We start from the raw sequence: 20682 nt of genomic DNA on the forward strand, positions 1-20682 counted from the left end.
GATGGCTTATAACATGATTCTGGGGAGACCATGGATCCATGAACTGGATGTTGTTCCTTTAACCTTGCATCAAGTTATCAAATTCCTATCGCCATGGCGAATTTGTCAAATTCGCGGAGATCATCATACATCCAGGGCTATTAATTCTGTTGCAGATACAAGCACTAGAAATGAAGGCAAATAGCAATCACAGAAGGTAGTTGAGGACACCACAACACAGACCTCAACTGAACAAGTGTGAACAGATGTAGACTCAAGACCTGATACCATTCAAGAACCATAAGAGAATGAAGACATCAAAACAACGATAGAGGAATTAGAACCTGTCGTGTTGTTTGCTCAGTGGCCTGATAAAAAAGTCTATGTCGGGGCTAATCTTGACCAAGGAATGAAAGGTAAGTTAATCGAATTTTTGAAAACTAACATTGACTGCTTTGCTTGGTCCCACTCCGACATGACAGGAATACCACCGGAGGTGATGACTCATAAACTAAATAAAGATCCGTCATATACTCCTGTGAAGCAAAAGAAATTAGGGAATTTTCAAGAATCAGGTGATTCAAGAAGAAGTCCAAAAATTGCTAAAAATTTGTTCCATTCGAGAGGTCATGAATTGTTAAGTTTTCTAGATGCATATTCAGGATATAATCAGATTAAAATGGATCCGGCAGATGAAGAAAAAACTTCATTCATAACAGACAGGGGGACTTATTGTTATAAAGTAAATCCCTTTGGTCTAAAGAATGCAGGTGCAACGTACCAGAGATTAAAGCCATTGAAGAAATCCCTGATATACTTACAAACAAAAAAGAAGTTCAAAGGTTAACAAGGAGAATTGCGGCTTTGGGAAGATTCATCTCTAAATCATCAGAGAAGTATTTTAAATTCTTCTCAACTCTTAAAAAGCAGGATCATTTTGAATGGAATGAGGAATGCCAACAAGCACTTAGGAATTTGAAAACGTACTTATCAAATCTGCCTCTATTGGCAAAACCAAAGGCTGGGGAAAAGCTACTCTTATACCTTGCTGTTTCGGAGGTGGCAATAAGTGCTGTTTTGGTCCGAGAAGAGCAAGGTAAACAATCACCTATCTATTACGTAAGTAAATCTTTGTTAGATGCAGAAACGAGGTATCCTCAATTAGAAAAACTTGCACTTGCGTTAATCATGGCATCTAGGAAGTTAAGACCTTACTTTCAATGTCATCCTCATTGTGGTAACTACCTACTCTTTACGTAACATACTACATAAGCATGAGTTATCAGGTAGGTTAAGTAAACGGGCAATAGAGTTAAGTGAATACGAAATTGCATACCAACCTAGAACTACTATAAAATCGCAAGTATTAGCTGATTTCGTGGCTGATTTTAGTCAGAGAATACAGTTAGAAGCAGAAAGAGAATTACTGGTGTTCAATGGAGCCAACCTAGGAACTTGGACTTTATTCACTGATGGCTCATCTAACGTGAGAAGAGCAGGTTTGGGATAGTAATGGTACCACCTACGGGTGAAACCATTCGGCAAGCTATTAAATGTCATTCCATAACTAACAATGTGGCAGAATATGAGGCTATGATTGCAGGTTTAGAACTGGCACGAGAACTTGACATAAATTAGATTATAATCAAGAGTGATTCACTACTCGTAGTTAATCAAATGCTGGGGACTTATACAGCCAGGGAAGCAAGGATGCAGCAGTATTTAAAAAAGGTACGGGAATTGATAAAATAATTTCAATATTGGAAAATTAGACAAATACCCAGGGACGAAAATCTTGAAGCAGACGCCCTAGCTAATCTCGTATCCGCGGCCGATGTGGCAAACGATGCAAATGCCTCAGTGATACATTTATTTCATTCAGTTATTGATCCTGATGTTAACGAGGTAAATTTTAATAATTTAACTTGGGATTGGAGGAACGAAATTGTTGCTTTTTTGTAGTATGGAACCGTTCCTGATGACAAGAGAAAGGCTTGTGCACTTCGAAGAAAAGCTGCTTGATACTGCTTAAAACAAGGCAATATATATCGTAAAATGTTCGGTGGTCCATTAGCAAGATGTCTTGGACCTTCGCAAACAGAGTATGTAATGAGAGAAGTACACGAGGGTCATTGTGGGAATCACGCAGGTGGCAGATCATTGATAAGAACCTTGATTAGGGCAGGTTATTACTGGCCTAAAATGGAAGAAGAGGCAGAAAGTTTCGTGGCCAAATATGATAAATGCCAAAGGTACGGTAACAATATGCATAGACCTACGGAATTGTTACATCCGGTCATTGCACCATGGCCATTTATGAAATGGGGAATGGATATCATGGGTCCATTACCGCAAGCAAAAGGACAGGTAAAATTTTTGCTTGTTCTCACTGATTATTTTACTAAATGGGTAGAGGCAGGCGCATTCAAACAGGTGCAATAAAAGGAAGTTAGAGATTTTATTTGGCGAAATATCATATGTCGATTCGGCGTATCAAAGGAAATCGTATGTGATAATGGCCCTCAATTTATTGGAGCTCAGGTCACAGAATTTTTTCAAAGCTGGCAAATTAAAAGGATTACGTCAACACCATACCATCCAGTGGGTAATGGGCAGGCAGAGTCAACAAACAAGATTATCATTAACAATTTGAAAAAGCGTTTACGAGAAGCAAAAGGTAACTGGCCTGAAGTGTTACCTGGGGTTTTATGGGCATATCGAACAACTGCTAAAACAAGTACGGGTGAAACACCATTCTTGTTGGTTTACGAAGCCGAATCCTTGATTCCAGTTGAGATAGGAGAGCCGAGCACACGGTTCATGCAGGCAACGGAGGAGTCTAATAGCGAAGAGATGCAGGTCAATCTTGATTTACTCGAGGGAAGAAGAGAAGCTGCATTAATAAGGATGGCAGCACAAAAACAAGTCATTGAACGATATTACAACCGAAAAGCGCATCTCAGATTCTTCAAAATTGGGGACTTCGTACTTAAAAAGGTCTTTCAATCTACAAAGGTAACTAACTCAAGGAAATTAAGTCCAACATGGGAAGGACCCTACAGAATTAGTGATGTTGCAGGAAAGGGAGCGTATGAACTGGAAACAATGGATGGCAAGATACTGCCTTCACATTGGAATGTTGTTCATGAAGAGATACTATTTCTAAGAAAAACCCACGGTCAGGTATAACCATTTTAAATTTTATTTTTGAATTATTAATTTTACTAACAATTTTAGATGATAGGCAAAAAGCTAGCCCGTACTAAATGATGAGTCACGACCTTTAAGGCACATGGAGTAACCCAAAATTCCTGGCCTAGGGTTACAATTATTCTGATAGAAATGAAAACGGGTTATGCAGTCTTCATCTATAATCGTCCCTCCGAGTCCTGTATGTTTTTCCTTTTTAGGAAAAGGATCAAGATGAGAGAAACAAACAAGTGCTCAAGGCTTCAAACTTCAACGCTCAAACACTTGGGTGACTACATAATATACACAGACATATGTGTGAAAATCAAGCAAAGATTTGAGGAAAAAATCAAGTTTAGAAGAAACAAGTGCAGAGCAAAAGTTACGAAGTTACGATATTCATAGCATTCACTATAGTGTTCTTTCCCATTAAGGCAATGAAGAGCTATGGAATTCATCCATCATAGTGTTCTTCTCATGAGAACAACAGAGTCACTTCTCAAACCCTTCCTAATACATGGAGTTAGGATAATGACTGTAACCATAAGGAAAAACCTTGTGTGTATCATTTTTCTTTTGTAAAAATCTGTTACAAGAAAAACAGTTACGAGAAAGCTATAGATGTAATCCAAATACATGTAAAGTATTATTCAAAAACTTGTCAAAGTTCATAAATAAAAACCTGTCAAAGTTATTTCAAACAAACCATGTATGTTCCTATTCCTTTCATCGTATTATAACACCATTATGAAGTTGAGACGTCTTCTTCATTAAGTGTCGAAAATATAAAAGGGCCATCTTTTATAAAACTCATGTTATTAAGTCATGAGATTAATCATAGAGCATTTTCAAATGATAAAAATGTAAGCTATTCTTTAAGTCCTTAAATATAAAAGGCAATAATAGAATGAATAGAAGTAATAAAAACTTCTTAATATATTTAAAATCTAAAGACTAAGTATAAACTTAGTCATCAAAATTGTTTTATATGGATGCCCCATAATAGGACCTGGGGACTTTTTCCTTCTAAAAAAACCCTTAAAAACAAACTAAGGGTTTGATCATTATCTTCCAAAAAGAGGGGAAAAAAAGTTAAGATATAAAAACTGGTCATTGGGAGACAGGAGCATCAGAAATAACGGTGTCAACATCAGAAGGAGCAGCCACAAGCACGGTGTCAACTTGACTTGAAACAGCAGGATCGTTGAGGTGAGCAAGAGACACGGAAGCCTCACCTTCGGGAGCTTGATCCACGGTAGCTTCAACTTCAGGAACTTGAACTAAGGCTACATCAGTTTCAGGAGTTTCAACCACGGGAGCCTCAATTGCGGGAGATGGAAAGTCCAGTGGTTGTTGAGCCTTCTCAATAGTTTCCATGACTTTAGCCAATTCTAACTCTAAATTAAAGTTCTCTTGGCTAGCCTCGGTTAAGGCATCACGGCGAGAGTTCAGAAAAGTCCAGCTTACCTCAACAGCCATTTTATCCTCGAGAAGCTCGTAGTCTCTTTCCCAAACAACAATTTCACTTTTGAGCTCTTCATTTTCAACTAAGGTGGAAATGAAAGAGATTTGAAGAGAGGCATTGGAACTTTCCAAAGCACAAATTTTATCAGTAGAGGCCCTCAAGTCCGTTTGAGTCAAGCTCTGTGCAAGATCCTTCTCATAAACATCCTTTCGACTCAGAAGTGCCTTCAATTCTTTAATCTCTTCATTTGCCTTAGATAGCTGATCTGAGAAAGAAGATTCAAGGTATTCTTTGTCCTTCTCTGCTTGGCTTGAAGAAGCCTTGGCCACTGCCAATTCCAAAGTCAATGCACGCTCCTGCTGCTCCATGTTACTCCTATTCTCTTGCATATCTTCAATAGCAATTTGTGCACTATCAAATTGCCCTTTCCAATTAGCCGCTTCTAGTTGAGCTTCATGAGTCATTTTCTCGGCCTCAAGAATTGTTTTCTCAGAGTCACGGGCCACCTTCTCTAAAAGAGAAATTCTGCCCATCAACTCTGTACCAATAAGGTTGGCCTGAAAATAATGAAGAAGGAAAGTAAGAATCCAAAAGTAAAGAGAAAAAGAATTTTTTTTAAGGAGGAAAATACCTTCAAAGTGGCATGAAGAATGTCGTTCATCAAAGTCAAGCAGCTATGGCTATTCATCTTCTCTTTTTCAATTGAGTCAATCAAAGGCTTAAGCCAAACGTCTGCCTCACCAGATTTTCTCAAAAGGTTGTTGTTGGCGGGAACTTCAATAGTCACGCTCCTCATAGCAGTAGTTCTGCTAGTAGAACCAACTTCAATATGATGAACAATAGGAGGGGGAATAATCGAAGGAGGAGCCGGAGAAGAGGTGAGTGCAGTAGAAGAAGGAACGGAAATAACAGGGGCCGGTGTCACACCTCCTTTTTCCGCACCCGAGGGGCGCAAGGGAGTTTTTTCCAATTAAAGGACAATCGAAACGGGATTGGTTTATTTATTTCAGAGTCGCCACTTGGGAGATTTAGGGTGTCCCAAGTCACCAATTTTAATCCCGAATCGAGGAAAAGAATGACTCTATATTACAATCTGCGTACCAGAAATCCGGATAAGGAATTCTGTTAACCCGGGAGAAGGTGTTAGGCATTCCCGAGTTCCGTGGTTCTAGCACGGTCGCTCAACTGTTACATTTGGCTTATTTATCTGATTTTAAATACAATATGAACTTATGTGCAAACTTTATCTTTCAACCGCTTTTATCATTTACCGTTATTTTATCAAGAATTGCAACGTTATAAAATGTATCTCGAACCACGTTACAATCAATGTACCCGTGGTCATCGACACACTTTGACTCCGTTGAGATTTGGATTTGGGTCACATCAATGTGCACCCAAGTTTAAGGAAATTAAATTATTAAAGGCGCGCCTAAAGCGACTAGCGTATTTATTTTGGGTAGGACCGTGGAATTTTACTAAACGGTCCATCCCGAAGTCTAAACAATTTTTAAAGCAAATATTTACTGAGGGCCCCGCAATTTGTATTTTTATTTGGGCGAGGCTCATCTCATTCTTATTTTTTTAAGGAATTTGCGACGTCATGGACATACATTTCGAACCACGTCACAATCAATGTACCCGTGATTAGAAACGCATTTCGAATCCGTCGAGATTCGGATTTGGGTCACATAAATGCGTACCCGAATTTAAGAAGGTAAATTTATTAGATACGCGCTTAAAGAGACTATCGCGTTATTATTCTGGGAGGGCCGTGAGATTTGCTAAACGACCCATCCTGGAAACTGAATGCTTCGATACCATACGTTTAACGAGGGCCCCGCAGCCTGCGCGTTTTGTTTATTTTCGTCGAGGCTCATCTCGTTCTTATTTTTAAAGGATATCCTATAGCAACTACGTTTCTTATCGTGTTTGTCTCTATTAATTGAAAGCGGTAGATAGTCCTAATTAATTAAATGTTTGCAAGTTATTTATAACAGAATTCGGAAATGCTTAAAAATCAGGAACGAGGCTACGTGCACAGTCAGTCGAATAAATAATCACGGGCCCAAATCCAACCCATGCGTGATGGGCCAAATCTGGGCCACTACTTGCTCGAAGCAGACCTGCTTGGCCTGTTTTGACCTGAACTCGACCTTCACGAGGTTGAGATTGCAAGTTTTGTGTTCTTTGTCTTAACAGGGGGTTTACTAGTTATATGAGACCATTAATCAGAAAAGGAAGAACTTAACCCATGATGTACAGTTTTCATACTTGGCATACATTACAGCATATACTGCAAAGTAAACTAAATCTGAGATGCAACCTATTTCATTGAGCATATTATCACCTATCAGCATACATATGTAAGCTACCATTTAGCTAACCTATATTGATATACACTGGGCATACAGGCTGCTTCTATTGTCAACACAAGAATGAAAATTATCATACAGTACATGATATCTAATATAACAATCTATGTATGAAAATCAACTTCAAGTCTTTTCTTTTTGCATTCATGCTCAATGTTCCAATTACATTTGATAGTGCCTTGGTTGTGTACCTGATGTAGAGGAACAGAAGAAGAAGGAAAAGGATCAGCTGAGTAGTACGCAGCAAACAACAGCAACAGCAGATTCACAGCAACAACACAGCAACAAACCAAACCAAATGTTTTCCACAACCCTCAGACAACCAACAATATTTCCCAGAACAAAGAAGACCAGCAAATAGTCGAGTACCAAACCAGTAATCCCAGAAAAAGAGTAATGAAACACCAGAAGTAAAAGAGTGTTCAATGCAGCAACACCAGCAGTTCAACAATCACAAGCAACTCAGTCAGTGCAAACAACAGAACTTGGCCAAGACAGCTTGACCAATATGGATTCTTATATAGCTTTCAGACAGTGTTTGGTTACAGTGTTTATTGGAAACTACCTTATGTTTTCCAGTTTTCTTTAAACTCACTAGACCTTTCTTCAGACTAAAAGTTTTCCAGCCTCAAGACTCAAAATTCCAGCCCTTTCTTATGTTCCAAAACAGCTTATTTATAAGCTAATCGACCTAGTGCAGCTAAGCTGCCTGCCCTGCCAATTGGCAGACTGCCCATACCCTTTAAGCCCCATGCCTAAGCATCTTTTGATGTCAGCCCTTTGTTCCCCACGCCTGTCTTTCTTTAATCAAGAGTTATGGGTTCATTTTAGTATTCATTTTAAATTCCCATGCTCTTATGTCTTATTCCCCATTGGCACTAGGTTAATCATATTTTAATTACCACTTGACATATTCTGAAATTATCCCCTAATCAGACCCTGTCTCATGCCAAGATTACCCTTATACCTTGCATATTACTGTATTATCCTAACTCTTAGTAGTTAGTATATAAACCTCTCTGATTTCAGCCAATACCTGACTACTAGCTAATTAAACTCAAACTGCTTTCAGGCTGATTTGTTAGATTTCTAAAGCTAATTGCCAATTCTCTGCCTAAGTTCAGGCAATGATTCAAACTTTAAGCAAACAGGGGTGCCAATCAGATGGTATGAGTTGGCCACATTGGGAGCCAAGCCTGACCAACTCACAACTAATTGATCCAATATGCAGTCAAGGGTGTACACTATAATCGACGTGCTCCTATATCAGGCTTACAAACAACATCATAAAATAAAAGAAACAGGCACAATAATCGTACTGAAATGCAGACTCCTAATTTTTCAATCTTTCAAGTGAATTCAGTTGACGACACTTATTTAGATGGCTATACAAACTATAACCAGTATAATGCGGGCATATCATTTTTCATGTCTTTACCATTAGGCGCCCACCTGTATAACAAGGGAATACAGCAAACAACCAAATAAAACCAACAAACACATTCATCATTAACTTAAAACATACACACATGGACAGACGAGTCACAAAACAAAACAAACCAGAACATGAACGACAGATAGATTTTAGGAGGACAAAAGAAAAAGGAAAAATACCTCAGGGAAATGAAACTAAGATTGACACAAGCTCGAACTCGGGCCAACTGAGAACGCTTCGGTAAAATTCTGCTAGGCCCTGATCCTGCCACTGATTCGGACAAAACCCATAGATTTGAATCTTAGGGCTCTTGAGGTTCGATTTGGGAACCGTTCAATTCCAGTCAGATTCAAACGGAACCAAAGCCACTCAGGGGGTGAGGGAGGTCAGGAGGGGCTGTGGTGTGAGTTTGGGGTCAATCGGTGTAGATCTGGTTTTTGCTCGAATCTTCGTTTGAAGATTCGAGAAGCTACGGGTTGATTCGAGGTGAACGATTAACGGATTTGTGTTCAGGGTGGTTGGGTGCATCGGGGATGTTATTTTGGTGGTCATCGGAACTGTGGTTACCGGGCTCATGGGGGAAAAACCTAGGCTGCTAGGGGTTTGAGAGGAAAGGGGTCCTGGGGAAGATGGTGAACAGTGGCTGAAGGGGGGTGTGGCTTGGGGCGTGGGGGTAAGGGGTCAGGTTTATATATGGGGAGGGTGAATCAATCCTGGCCGTTGGATTGATCACAATCGATGGTCAGGATTGGGGAGGCTTATCAATACGGTGCCGTTTTGGTTAAGTAGGGGGTCGGTTAAAATGGGAATGGGTCGGGTCATGAGGGCTAATAAGGGCCATTGGATCAATGGAGATGAATGGCTCAGATTAACCGTCCCTGAAACGACGTCGTTTGGGTTCGTACTTGGACAGGCCTAGTTTGGACCGGACTTGTGCTGGTTTGGGCCCATTCTTTGTTTCATTTCCTGGGCCTAACCCGATTTTCCTTCACTCTTTTGCTTTTTTTTTCTTCTTTTAAACAAAAATGAAATAATAATAAAATAATGAAATTAAAATCAACAACAATGTAACATTTTCACACAATTATCACAAAAATATTTAAGTAAGTTAAATCACAACCTAGAACGAACGATGCACATATATTTATATTTTTTGAATTTTCTTTTAACGACACATATTTTTTGTATTTTGTTTGATAATGACTAGATGCGAAATGGACAGACCTACAAATGACTAATAACACATGTCACGGAAAAATCGAAAAATTGTACAGCGAAGTCATTTGTCATTATTTTTATTTTCTTTTGGAGCGATTGTCTGTGAAGCAAAAATCACGTGCTTACAGCTGCCCCTCTTTGCCCGAAGACACGAAGGGTTTTCGCGCAAAGATAAAGCGGACGATTTTTGCTCGTCCGAGTACTCCGTGTGAAATATTTTTTGAAAAAGATTTGACCGAACCTTTGCTTCAGAGGTTTCCTACATATCCTGGGCTGAACAGGAATCAGGTCAATGTAGTTCGGGAAATTTTGGTAGCTGGGACTACCGTGTGACTGTAGTGCTTTCTGTTGTTGTGCGCTGTTGTATGCTGCTGTAGGATGCTACTGCTCACTGATCTCCTTGTTACATTGTTCTTGATAGGAAAAACAAGAAGTTAAGCTAGAGTGTGAGATCTCTTCTATCTTCAACTTGTTCTCGTTGCCTTGTTTTCTTGCCGGCTTACGCTTTCCTCTGATGCCCTTATTTTGTGAACTTTGGAGATGATGCTGGTCCTTCACCCTTTCTGAATGTCTGTTCTCATCACTTTGCTTGATTTGCTGGGAACATGGCTTTCTTCTTTAAATCTTTCAATGGCCTCTCCAGTGGTATGGCTTCCCTTATCAAAATTGTTATGTTGGTCATGCTATAACGTTCCCAAACTGCTTCTTTTGAGACGCGTTCCCTTTTCCTTTTGAATTGCGCGCTTGCCTCTGCAGTTGTCTGCTTCTTGGTGCTGGGGACTTTATTGTATACTGCTTGGGGGACCTCTGTTGTAACCTTCCGTCTTCAGGTGGGGTTACTGATTCCAAAATCTAGAACTTAAAAGTATTCTCGCATTATACTGGTGGGCGACCTAGAACTTAAATGTATTCCCGCATTATACTGGTGGGCGACCTAGAACATAAATGTATTCCCGCATTCTACTGGTGGGCGACCTAGAACTTAAATGTATTCCCGCATTATACTGGTGGGCGACCTAGAACTTAAATGTATTCCCGCATTATACTGGTGGGCGACCTAGAACTTAAAAGTATCCCCGCATTATACTGGTGGGCGACCTAGAACTTAAATGTATTCCCGCATTATACTGGTGGGCGACCTAGAACTTAAAAGTATTCCCGCATTATACTGGTGGGCGACCTAGAACTTAAATGTATTCCCGCATTATACTGGTGGGCGACCTAGAACTTAAAGTATTCCCGCATTATACTGGTGGGCGACCTAGAACTTAAAAGTATTCCCGCATTATACTGGTGGGTGACCTAGAACTTAAATGTATTCCCGCATTATACTGGTGGGCGACCTAGAACTTAAATGTATTCCCGCATTATACTGGTGGGCGACCTAGAACTTAAATGTATTCCCGCATTATACTGGTGGGCGACCTAGAACTTAAATGTATTCCCGCATTATACTGGTGGGCGACCTAGAACTTAAAAGTATTCCCGCATTATACTGGTGGGCGACCTAGAACTTAAAAGTATTCCCGCATTATACTGGTGGGCGACCTAGAACTTAAATGTATTCCCGCATTATACTGGTGGGCGACCTAGAACTTAAAGTATTCCCGCATTATACTGGTGGGCGACCTAGAACTTAAAAGTATTCCCGCATTATACTGGTGGGCGACCTAGAACTTAAAAGTATTCCCGCATTATACTGGTGGGCGACCTAGAACTTAAAAGTATTCCCGCATTATACTGGTGGGCGACCTAGAACTTAAATGTATTCCCGCATTATACTGGTGGGCGACCTAGAACTTAAAAGTATTCCCGCATTATACTGGTGGGCGACCTAGAACTTAAAAGTATTCCTGCATTATACTGGTGGGCGACCTAGAACTTAAATGTATTCCCGCATTATACTGGTGGGCGACCTAGAACTTAAAAGTATTCCCGCATTATACTGGTGGGCGACCTAGAACTTAAAAGTATTCCCGCATTATACTGGTGGGCGACCTAGAACTTAAATGTATTCCCGCATTATACTGGTGGGCGACCTAGAACTTAAAAGTATTCCCGCATTATACTGGTGGGCGATCTAGAACTTAAAAGTATTCCCGCATTATACTGGTGGGCGACCTAGAACTTAAATGTATTCCCGCATTATACTGGTGGGCGACCTAGAACTTAAAAGTATTCCAAATTGTTTCCCCGTTCTTCCGAGAAAATTTTTGACAATCGGCAGAAAATTTTCTGCCCCGGTTTTGGTGACTTCCCTGGCATTGCATCTTGCTGCCATCATCAATCCTTTGTTTTCCTACAGCAGACAAAAGGATTTAATTAGTTTTCATCGTGGTGGTAGAGGGTGCCTTTCTGGCGGATGATTTTCCTTTCTTCTCTTTTCTTGCTCTATGTCCCATAATTGATTAGTGGGCAAAGTTGCCTGCTGGGGGCCTCTAGCCTGCTGGGGATTGGCTTTCAATTAATCCCTTTTTTAGTTTCTCTTTAAGCATATTCTGTGGGAGTCTACTTTTAACTCCCGAAACCACTCCCTTTAGGAGCTTACTTCCTCCAAAATTGTCGGGCACGATCACTGCATTGCCTGGGATCGGCTTCTAAGACTGTTTGTATTATCCTGCATTGGATGAATTCCCCACCGGTTTCTGGTAGTAAGCTTTGAAAAATTCTTTTCAAGACAAATTTTAGGAAGAGAAAATAAAAGCTAGAAGGAGAAAATCTTTCTGAACCCATATTTGGTGGGGAGAAGAAACTCAGAAGAACTTATCTGGAGGACATGACTGGTTCCCGTGATCATGACGTGCACCATAGATTCCCGACCCAGTCTATTTGTATCAATCGATTTGCCCGATGGTCTGACTTGCTGGGGATGATAAAGGAGTGTCCATTTCGTTTTGAATGTGGTAGCTTTTCTGATCTGTCTTGTCGCCTCATAGTGCCCTTCGAGGGGTTTTCACTAATGAGACTCTCTTTTTCTCTCATCTCCCGGCGCCTTATGGTGCCTGTGAAGGTTTTCACCAATAAGACTCTTTCATTTCACATCCCTCATCTTACATCGCCTCTCGGTGCCTGTGAAGGTTTTCACCGATAAGACTCTCTCATTTCATATCCCTCATCTTACATCGCCTCTCGGTGCCTGTGAAGGTTTTCACCGATAAGACTCTCTCATTTCATTTCTTTCGAGGAATCGGGGCGTTGTAGATACGACCCTCTCTTCTGGAGATTCCTTTGACCATCAATTCATTCCCAGTCTTACGATCCTCTTCTTTGCTGGGGATCGGTGTATTATTCTCGGCCTCATTTGCCTGACTCGACATCTCTTGAACATTGATCGGGAGGTCTTTTGGACGTTGATGTTGGTTTTGGTGTGGAGTTAAAGAAAGGCTATGAAATTGAAAATAATTTGATGGGTGGTGTGCTACAACTTTTGGAATCAAATCTTTGTTGGAACTTAAAACATAACCTCTGCCCTAGTTTTCTTGCTTGGGGAATTTGTTTTTTACACTTATGTTGCGTTATGTGCGTTACGCACAATGTGCCTATTATGCACACTATGTACCTTATGCATCCTATTATTCACTATGATGCATACTATGACCGAGCCGTGAGGCGCCTACGTATCCTCTTTGAGGAATCAGGCCAAACGTAGTTCCCACGATTTTGTATTTTCTTATGATTTTATCTTGTTCTTTTTTTTTTCTTTTCATTTCCTTTCTTTTTCTCTCTTTTTTTCATGTCTTTTCCATTAGTGATTCCAAAAGAGGGGTATGAAAGAATTACTTAAGGCTCAAAGGGGTAAGCAAGGGTTAAAAGTGTTTGGATAGAAGAAAGAATTGCCTCCGTCATCTCATTATCCAACAAATGCCAAATACAAACAAATAAACCAAAAATTGCCATAATTAAAGAAATTACGCATAATATCTCTTGACTGCATCTGAATTGATAGCCATGTCGACACATCTACCCTCGACATCTGTCAAACACAAAGCACCGTTGGACAATACTCTGGTCACGATATAAGGCCCTTGCCAATTTGGGGCGAATTTGCCTTTTGCCTCGACCTGATGTGGGAGGATCTTCTTCAATACCTGCTGCCCTACTTCAAACTTCCTGGGGCGCACCTTCTTATTATATGTTCTTGCCATTCTCTTCTGGTACAGCTGACCATGGCACACTGCTGCCAATCTTTTCTCATCTATCAGGCTCAACTGTTCCAATCGAGCTTTGACCCATTCATCATCATTAATCCCGGCTTCAGCGACAATTCGGAGGGACGGAATTTCGACCTCCGCTGGTATTACGGCCTCAGTTCCATACACCAACAAATAAGGAGTTGTGCCTATGGAAGTTCGGACGGTAGTGCGGTAACCCAACAAAGCAAAGGGTAATCTCTCGTGCCATTGTCTGGACCCTTCCACCATTTTTCGCAGTATCTTCTTGATATTCTTATTGGCTGCTTCGACTGCTCCATTCGCCTTGGGACGATATGGGGTGGAATTGCGGTGTGTAATCTTGAATTGTTGGCATACCTCTCTCATCAAGCTGCTATTAAGATTCGCACCGTTATCCGTGATGATCACTTTTGGGATCCCAAATCTGCAGATGATATGGGAGTGAACAAAGTCCACCACTGCCTTCTTGGTTACTGATTTGAAGGTTTTAGCCTCAACCCATTTGGTGAAGTAATCAATGGTCACTAGGATGAACCTATGACCGTTGGATGCTGCCGGCTCGATGGGCCCAATGACATCCATGCCCCATGCCACAAACGGCCAGGGTGCTGATATCGTATGTAACTCTGTTGGCGGAGAATGAATCAAATCTCCATGTATCTGGCACTGATGGCATTTCCTCACAAAAGTGATACAGTCGTGTTCCATGGTGAGCCAATAACACCCTGTTCGAAGGATCTTTCTTGCCAATACATATCCGCTCATGTGTGGCCCACAAACTCCAGCATGTACCTCTGCCATAACCGTCGTTGCTTGACTGGCATCTATGCATCTCAACAATCCCAAATCCGGGGTTCTTTTGTACAATACTCCTCCACTGAGGAAGAAACCATTCGACAAACGCCGAAGGGCTCTTTTTTGGTCTCTAGAGGCATGTTCTGGATATATCCCCATTCTGAGGTATTCCTTGATATCATGAAACCAGGGTTCGCCATCTGCTTCTTCTTCTATGGCATTGCAGTAGGCGTGCTGATCACGGACCTGGATGTGTAGAGGATCAACATACATTTTGTCAGGGTGGTGCAGCATTGATGCTAAGGTGGCCAAGGCATCCGCAACCTCATTGTGAACTCTCGGGATGTGTTTGAACTTCACCGATCGAAATTGCTTGCTCAGATCATGCAAGCATTGTCGGTATGGTATGAGCTTTAGATCTCGTGTTTCCCATTCACCCTGAATTTGATGTACCAAGAGGTCCGAGTCTCCCAAGACCAAGACGTCTTGGACATCCATGTCAGCAGCCAAGCGCAGACCCAGAATGCAAGCCTCATACTCGGCCATATTGTTGGTGCAATAGAAGCGTAGTTGAGCTGTAACAGGATAATGCCGTCCTGTTTTAGAAATGAGTACTGCTCCTATTCCAACCCCTTTCGCGTTTGCAGCTCCATCGAAGAAAAGCTTCCAACCCGGTTCCTCAGGCAATTCCAACTCATTTGTATGCATTACCTCTTCGTCAGGAAAATACGTTCTTAAGGGCTCGTATTTTTCATCAACGGGATTCTCTGCCAAATGGTCTGCCAGCGCCTGGGCTTTCATGGCCGTCCTCGTTACATAGACGATATCAAACTCTGTGAGCAGAATTTGCCATTTTGCCAACCTTCCCGTGGGCATAGGTTTCTGAAAGATATATTTCAATGGGTCCAAACGGGATATGAGATAAGTAGTATATGAAGACAGGTAGTGCTTCAACTTCTAAGCTACCCAAGTTAGGGCGCAGCATGTTTTCTCGAGTTGAGTGTACTTGACCTCATGCACTGTGAATTTCTTGCTAAGATAGTAGATGGCCTGCTCTTTCCTTCCTGTGTCATCATGTTGCCCCAGTACACAACCAAATGAATTTTCCAAGACCGTCAGGTAAAGAATTAAGGGCTTCCCGGGCTTAGGCGGGACCAATACGGGTGGATTAGACAGATACCCTTTGATTTGGTCGAAAGCCTCTTGACACTCTGTCGTCCAACCTTCTGCAGCATCCTTTCTCAGTAGCCGAAATATGGGCTCACAAGTTGCTGTGAGTTGAGCGATGAACCTGCTGATGTAATTGAGTCTACCCAGCAAACTCATTACCTCTGTTTTGTTCCTTGGCGGTGGCAAATCTCGGATGGATTCAATTTTGGATGGGTCTAACTCAATCCCCCGTCGACTGACGATGAATCCTAGCAACTTTCCTGATGGAACCCCGAATGCGCATTTGGCCGGGTTAAGCTTGATATCATACCTCCGGAGTCTTTGGAAAAATCTCCTTAGGTCTGCCACATGGTCCTCCTGACGCCAAGATTTGATGATCACATCATCGACGTACACCTCTATTTCTTTGTGTATCATGTCATGAAACACAGCAGTCATTGCTCGCATGTACGTTGCCCCGGTGTTCTTTAACCCGAATGGCATTACCCGATAGCAGTAGGTTCCCCATGGCGTAATAAACGCTGTCTTCTCAGCATCCTCCTCGTCCATTAGGATCTGATGATAACCCGCATAGCAATCCACAAAGGATCCGATCTCGCGCCCAGCGCAATTATCGATCAGGATATGAATGTTGGGTAACGGAAAATTGTCCTTGGGACTTGCTTTGTTGAGGTTGCGGTAGTCGACGCACACCCTGATTTTTCCATCCTTCTTTGGGACTGGTACCACATTGGCCAACCACTCGGGATATCGAGTGACCCGAATGACCTTCGATTGCAACTGCTTAATCACTTCTTCTTTGATCTTTACACTCATTTCTGTTTTAAATTTCCTTAGTTTTTGCTTGACCGGAGGGTATGCCGGGTCAGTGGGCAATTTGTGAACCACTAAATCGGTGCTCAATCCAGGCATATCATCATATGACCATGCAAAAACATCTTTGAATTCCCTGAGAGTTTCGATCAATTCTGCTTTGACATTCGGCTCAATGTGGATGCTGATTTTGGTTTCTTGGACGTTATCAGCGTCTCCTAGGTTTACAGCCTCAGTGTCATTTAGGTTAGGCTTGGGTTTTTCTTCAAATTGGCATAATTCTCGGTTTATCTCTTCGAAGGCTTCACCTTCATCACATTCAGATTCATCATCACAAACGACCTCTTGCATCATTGAGTCAGATTCGGATTGATTTATTAGACTAGGTCGAAGATCCGTTGTGCATGCCATGTCATTAGAACCAGTAAAAAGAGAACTGTTCAGAAAGAAAAAGAACAAAACAAAATTAAAATGGGACAAAAGAAAAGAACTTTATTAAACTTGCGGGATAAAAGGGTTCACACTTTTACAAAAACGAAAGTAAAATTTGGATTACACCCTTGAATAATCCGGACAAAACAAAACACACAAAACATAAATCAAAGCCTACTACCAAGACTCCCCTCGGACAGGAAGAGGAGTAACTGTCCAATTGTTGGTCTTGGCCTCAGGCCCCACAAACTGTATCTCTGCTCTGCTAGAACCTTCTCCAGCTTCCACCATACTGACATCCGCGAATAGCCTCTCAAAACTCTGATTCAAGTCTTCATTTATACCGATCAAAGGTCCTAGAATCTTCGGGACCGGTGACCCCTTGGCACTTGCTTTGACAAAAGACCTTGAGAGGCGTGGCACTGGTTTAGGCAGAAACCAGACCCTCTTCTTCATTTTTCGCGCTTGCTTCTTGTCTGTTGCGGTTGGTTTGAACCCCAATCCGAAAGTTTCCAGATTTTTAGGAAGGGAGACAGGTTGGACAATCCCTTGAAGCTCGACTCCCAGGCCTTTTCCCGGCACAAATACATTACCCAGCATTTCTGAGACCATCATGACTGTTGCGGCAGCTACCCTAGGGTGCGGGATGATTTCTCCTTCAGAATTTTTGTTGGCCGACCCTGTATCGAAAATCTGGTAGACCCAAGGACCTTTGTCATCAGCAGTCTCTATGAAAGGTACAATTGCTCCGCCCCTGGTGCACGTTGTATCCTCGCCGTGTAACACGACCTCTTGTCTTTCCCACTCAAACTTCACCATCTGATGTAGGGTGGAAGGCACCGCCTTGGCTGCATGAATCCATGGTCGTCCTAACAGCATGTTGTAAGATACTGTGGCGTCTAACACCTGGAATTCCATGGTAAACAGGACTGGACCAATGGTCAGTTCAAGTACAACATCCCCTACAGTGGCTGTTCCGTTTCCGTCAAACCCTCGGACACAGATACTGTTCTTGTGGATTCCTTCCGTGGTCGATCTTTAACTGGTTCAAGGTAGATAGTGGGCAAATATTGGCGCTTGAGCCATTATCCACCAATACTCGAGTTACCACCGAGTCTTCACATTTGACAGCTAGGTATAGAGCTTTATTATGCTCCGTACCTTCTGCCGGCAGGTCATCATCTGAGAATGTTACCCTGTTCACCTCGAAAATCTTGCTGGCAATGGTTTCCAGGTGGTTTACAGCAATCTCACTGGGTACATGAGCCTCGTTCAATATCTTCAGCAGGGCCCGACGATGCTCCTCAGAATGGATCAGTAACGACAACAGTGAGATCTGGGCCGGTGTTTTTCTCAGCTGTTCGACCACAGAATAGTCCTGTACTTTCATCTTCCTCAGGAACTCTTCAGCCTCTTCTTCGGACACAGGTTTCTTGGTTGCAACTGGGTTGGTTCTTCTTAGCTCCACCGGAGCAAAACATCGACCTGATCGAGTCAGCCCTTGCGCTTCACAACTGACTTCTTCCACCTGTTTTCCTTTGTACATCACCACCGCCTTTTCATATTTCCAAGGCACAGCCCTGCTGTCAATCATCGGCAGCTGGACCACAGGCTTTATGGTCACCCGTTCTCTACATACCCCTTTCAACACGACCGCCGGTGTGGGCGGGATCCCTGGTATTACCAACTTGCTTGGCTCGGGTTTGCTTGTTATGGCGGACGGGCTCTTTCCCAATATCACTACCGGCTTGACGCCTTCTCCCTGCGACTGTACACTCGTTCCTCCACTGGTTGAGACTTCTTTCGGGGCGGCTTGGATCATCATCACTGTTTGTGAGGGTTTTCTCAATTCTCCTCCCTCACACACCAACTCAATCATGTGAGTTTCGTGGTGCGCTGGCAGTGGGTTTTGGTTGATGTTAGGAGCTTCTGGTGTCTGGACCTCGATCTTATTGGTGTCAATAAGATCCTGTATGGCATGCCTTAATTTCCAGCACTTCTCGGTATCATGCCCGAGCATCCCTGAACAGTATTCACAACTGATTGATCGATCCAAGTTCTGAGGTGGGGGATTTGGTTCTCGAGTCTGGACAGGACTAACCAAACCCAATTGCCTCAGCTTGTGGAACAAAGCGGTGTAGGTTTCTCCCAACTCCGTGAAAGTTCTCTGCTTCCGCAACCTGTCATTCCTAGCATCTGGATTTCCTCGGAAGCCTGCCCCTGAAGGGTTTCTATATGCCCTCGGTGGAGGATATGTGTTTTGTGGTGGTGCATATATATTCTAGGAAGGCGGTGCGCGCCATTGTGGGCGAACGGGAGGCTGAGTGTATGTCTGGGCTTGGTGTACAGAACAATGTGGTTCTCGAGGTGGATAGAAATTTTATGGTGGGTTGTATGGGTATTCCGACCTGTGCGGTCTGGGTTGGTTGTAGTGCGGCCTGCCAGCCCTGGACCAACTGCCTGCCTCAATCGTGGCAACCTCTTCTTTCTTTCTTCTCAGCGCACCTCCCGTGCCGCTTTGAATAGCCTGGGTTGTGGCTTTGAGTGCCGAATAGTTCAAGATTTTGTCAGACCTCAGCCCCTCTTCTATCATGACCCCTATCTTGACCACCTCGTTGAAAGATTTTCCAACTGTTGTCACCAAGTGACCAAAGTAGGTTGGATCCAGCGTCTGCAAGAAATAGTCCACCATTTCTCCCTCTCTCATGGGAGGATCGACTCTAGCTGCTTGCTCTCTCCAGCGGAACCCGAACTCGCGAAAACTTTCCCCGGGTTTCTTCCCAGTTCTTAATAATGTGAGGCGATCAGGGACTATCTCGAGGTTGTACTGGAAATGACCTGCAAAAGCCTGGGCCAGATCATCCCAAGTATACCACCTATTGGAATCCTGCCTGGTGTACCATTCTAGTGCAGATCCGCTCAGACTCTGGCCAAAATAAGCTATCAACAGCTCATCCTTGCCGCCTGCCCCTCTCATCTTGCTACAGAATCCCCGCAAATGTGCCATGGGATCACTGTGCCCTTCATATAAATCAAACTTAGGCATCTTGAACCCAACCGGGAGTTGGACGTCTGGAAAAGGGCACAGATCTTTGTATGCTACGCTGACTTGGTTGCCCAGCCCGTGTAAGTTCCTGAAGGACTGCTCCAGGCTTTTGAACTTTCTCAGCACTTCATCCTGTTCAGGGGCCTTAGCCGGCTTTTCAATCTCTGCCGGCACTTCCACATGTGGATTGTAAGCTTGAGGCTCGGGTGCATGGAATGTAGGCTCAGAGGGATAGTATTGTGTATCGTGAGCCTGAAACAATGGCTCACTGGTCGTTCTTTGCAAAGGGGCTGATGTTGGTCCCACAAAAATGGGAATATTGGGTGTTGGGAGAGGTTGATGGGGTGGTGGAGCTTGGGAATCATGAGGGCTTCTTTCTTGATGATAAAGGGGATTTGGGCGGCTTGTGGAAGGTCCAGAGTGAGGGTATTCCGGCATGTGTCCCAGTGTTTCAGGGCTCTTTTGTGTTTTGGCTAGGGCTAGCTGCATTGCATTCATCTCTAGTCCCATCCTTTCAATCTTTTCCATCGCTTCTTTTAGCAACTGGCTCATTGGCCTTTCTTCCTCATTACTATTCTCTGAAGTAGTCATGC

At 42.8% G+C, this 20682-nt stretch overlaps 2 protein-coding genes across 2 annotated transcripts; one reads left to right on the plus strand and one right to left on the minus strand.

Annotated features, from left to right (window-relative positions):
- Positions 1-2034: 2034 nt before the first annotated feature.
- Positions 2035-3461, plus strand: LOC138871847 (uncharacterized). The gene is made up of 3 exons (XM_070149754.1): positions 2035-2346; positions 2521-2994; positions 3390-3461. Exons 1-3 carry the CDS (start codon positions 2035-2037, stop codon positions 3459-3461), a joined length of 858 nt encoding a protein of 285 aa, XP_070005855.1.
- Positions 3462-4278: 817 nt separating this feature from the next.
- On the minus strand, positions 4279-5429 carry LOC138871848 (uncharacterized). Its single transcript, XM_070149755.1, has 2 exons — positions 5265-5429; positions 4279-5190 (listed from the first exon to the last, which is right to left on the minus strand). Exons 1-2 carry the CDS (start codon positions 5427-5429, stop codon positions 4279-4281), a joined length of 1077 nt encoding a protein of 358 aa, XP_070005856.1.
- Between the last annotated feature and the right edge of the window lie 15253 nt (positions 5430-20682).

This window comes from Nicotiana sylvestris, chromosome 6 (assembly GCF_000393655.2).
Source record: "Nicotiana sylvestris chromosome 6, ASM39365v2, whole genome shotgun sequence".
Lineage (NCBI taxonomy): Eukaryota > Viridiplantae > Streptophyta > Magnoliopsida > Solanales > Solanaceae > Nicotiana > Nicotiana sylvestris.

Bases quoted from the DNA above. Each gene is read 5' to 3' on its own strand.
- LOC138871847 (XM_070149754.1), top strand. From the start codon at position 2,035: ATGTTCGGTGGTCCATTAGCAAGATGTCTTGGACCTTCGCAAACAGAG. The intron at 2,347-2,520 runs GTAAAATTTTTG...ATTGGAGCTCAG, and splicing joins TACCGCAAGCAAAAGGACAG to GTCACAGAATTTTTTCAAAG. The intron at 2,995-3,389 runs GTAACTAACTCA...TTTCCTTTTTAG, and splicing joins AGGTCTTTCAATCTACAAAG to GAAAAGGATCAAGATGAGAG.
- LOC138871848 (XM_070149755.1), bottom strand. From the start codon at position 5,429: ATGAGGAGCGTGACTATTGAAGTTCCCGCCAACAACAACCTTTTGAGA. The intron at 5,191-5,264 runs GTATTTTCCTCC...CATTATTTTCAG, and splicing joins TTCTTCATGCCACTTTGAAG to GCCAACCTTATTGGTACAGA.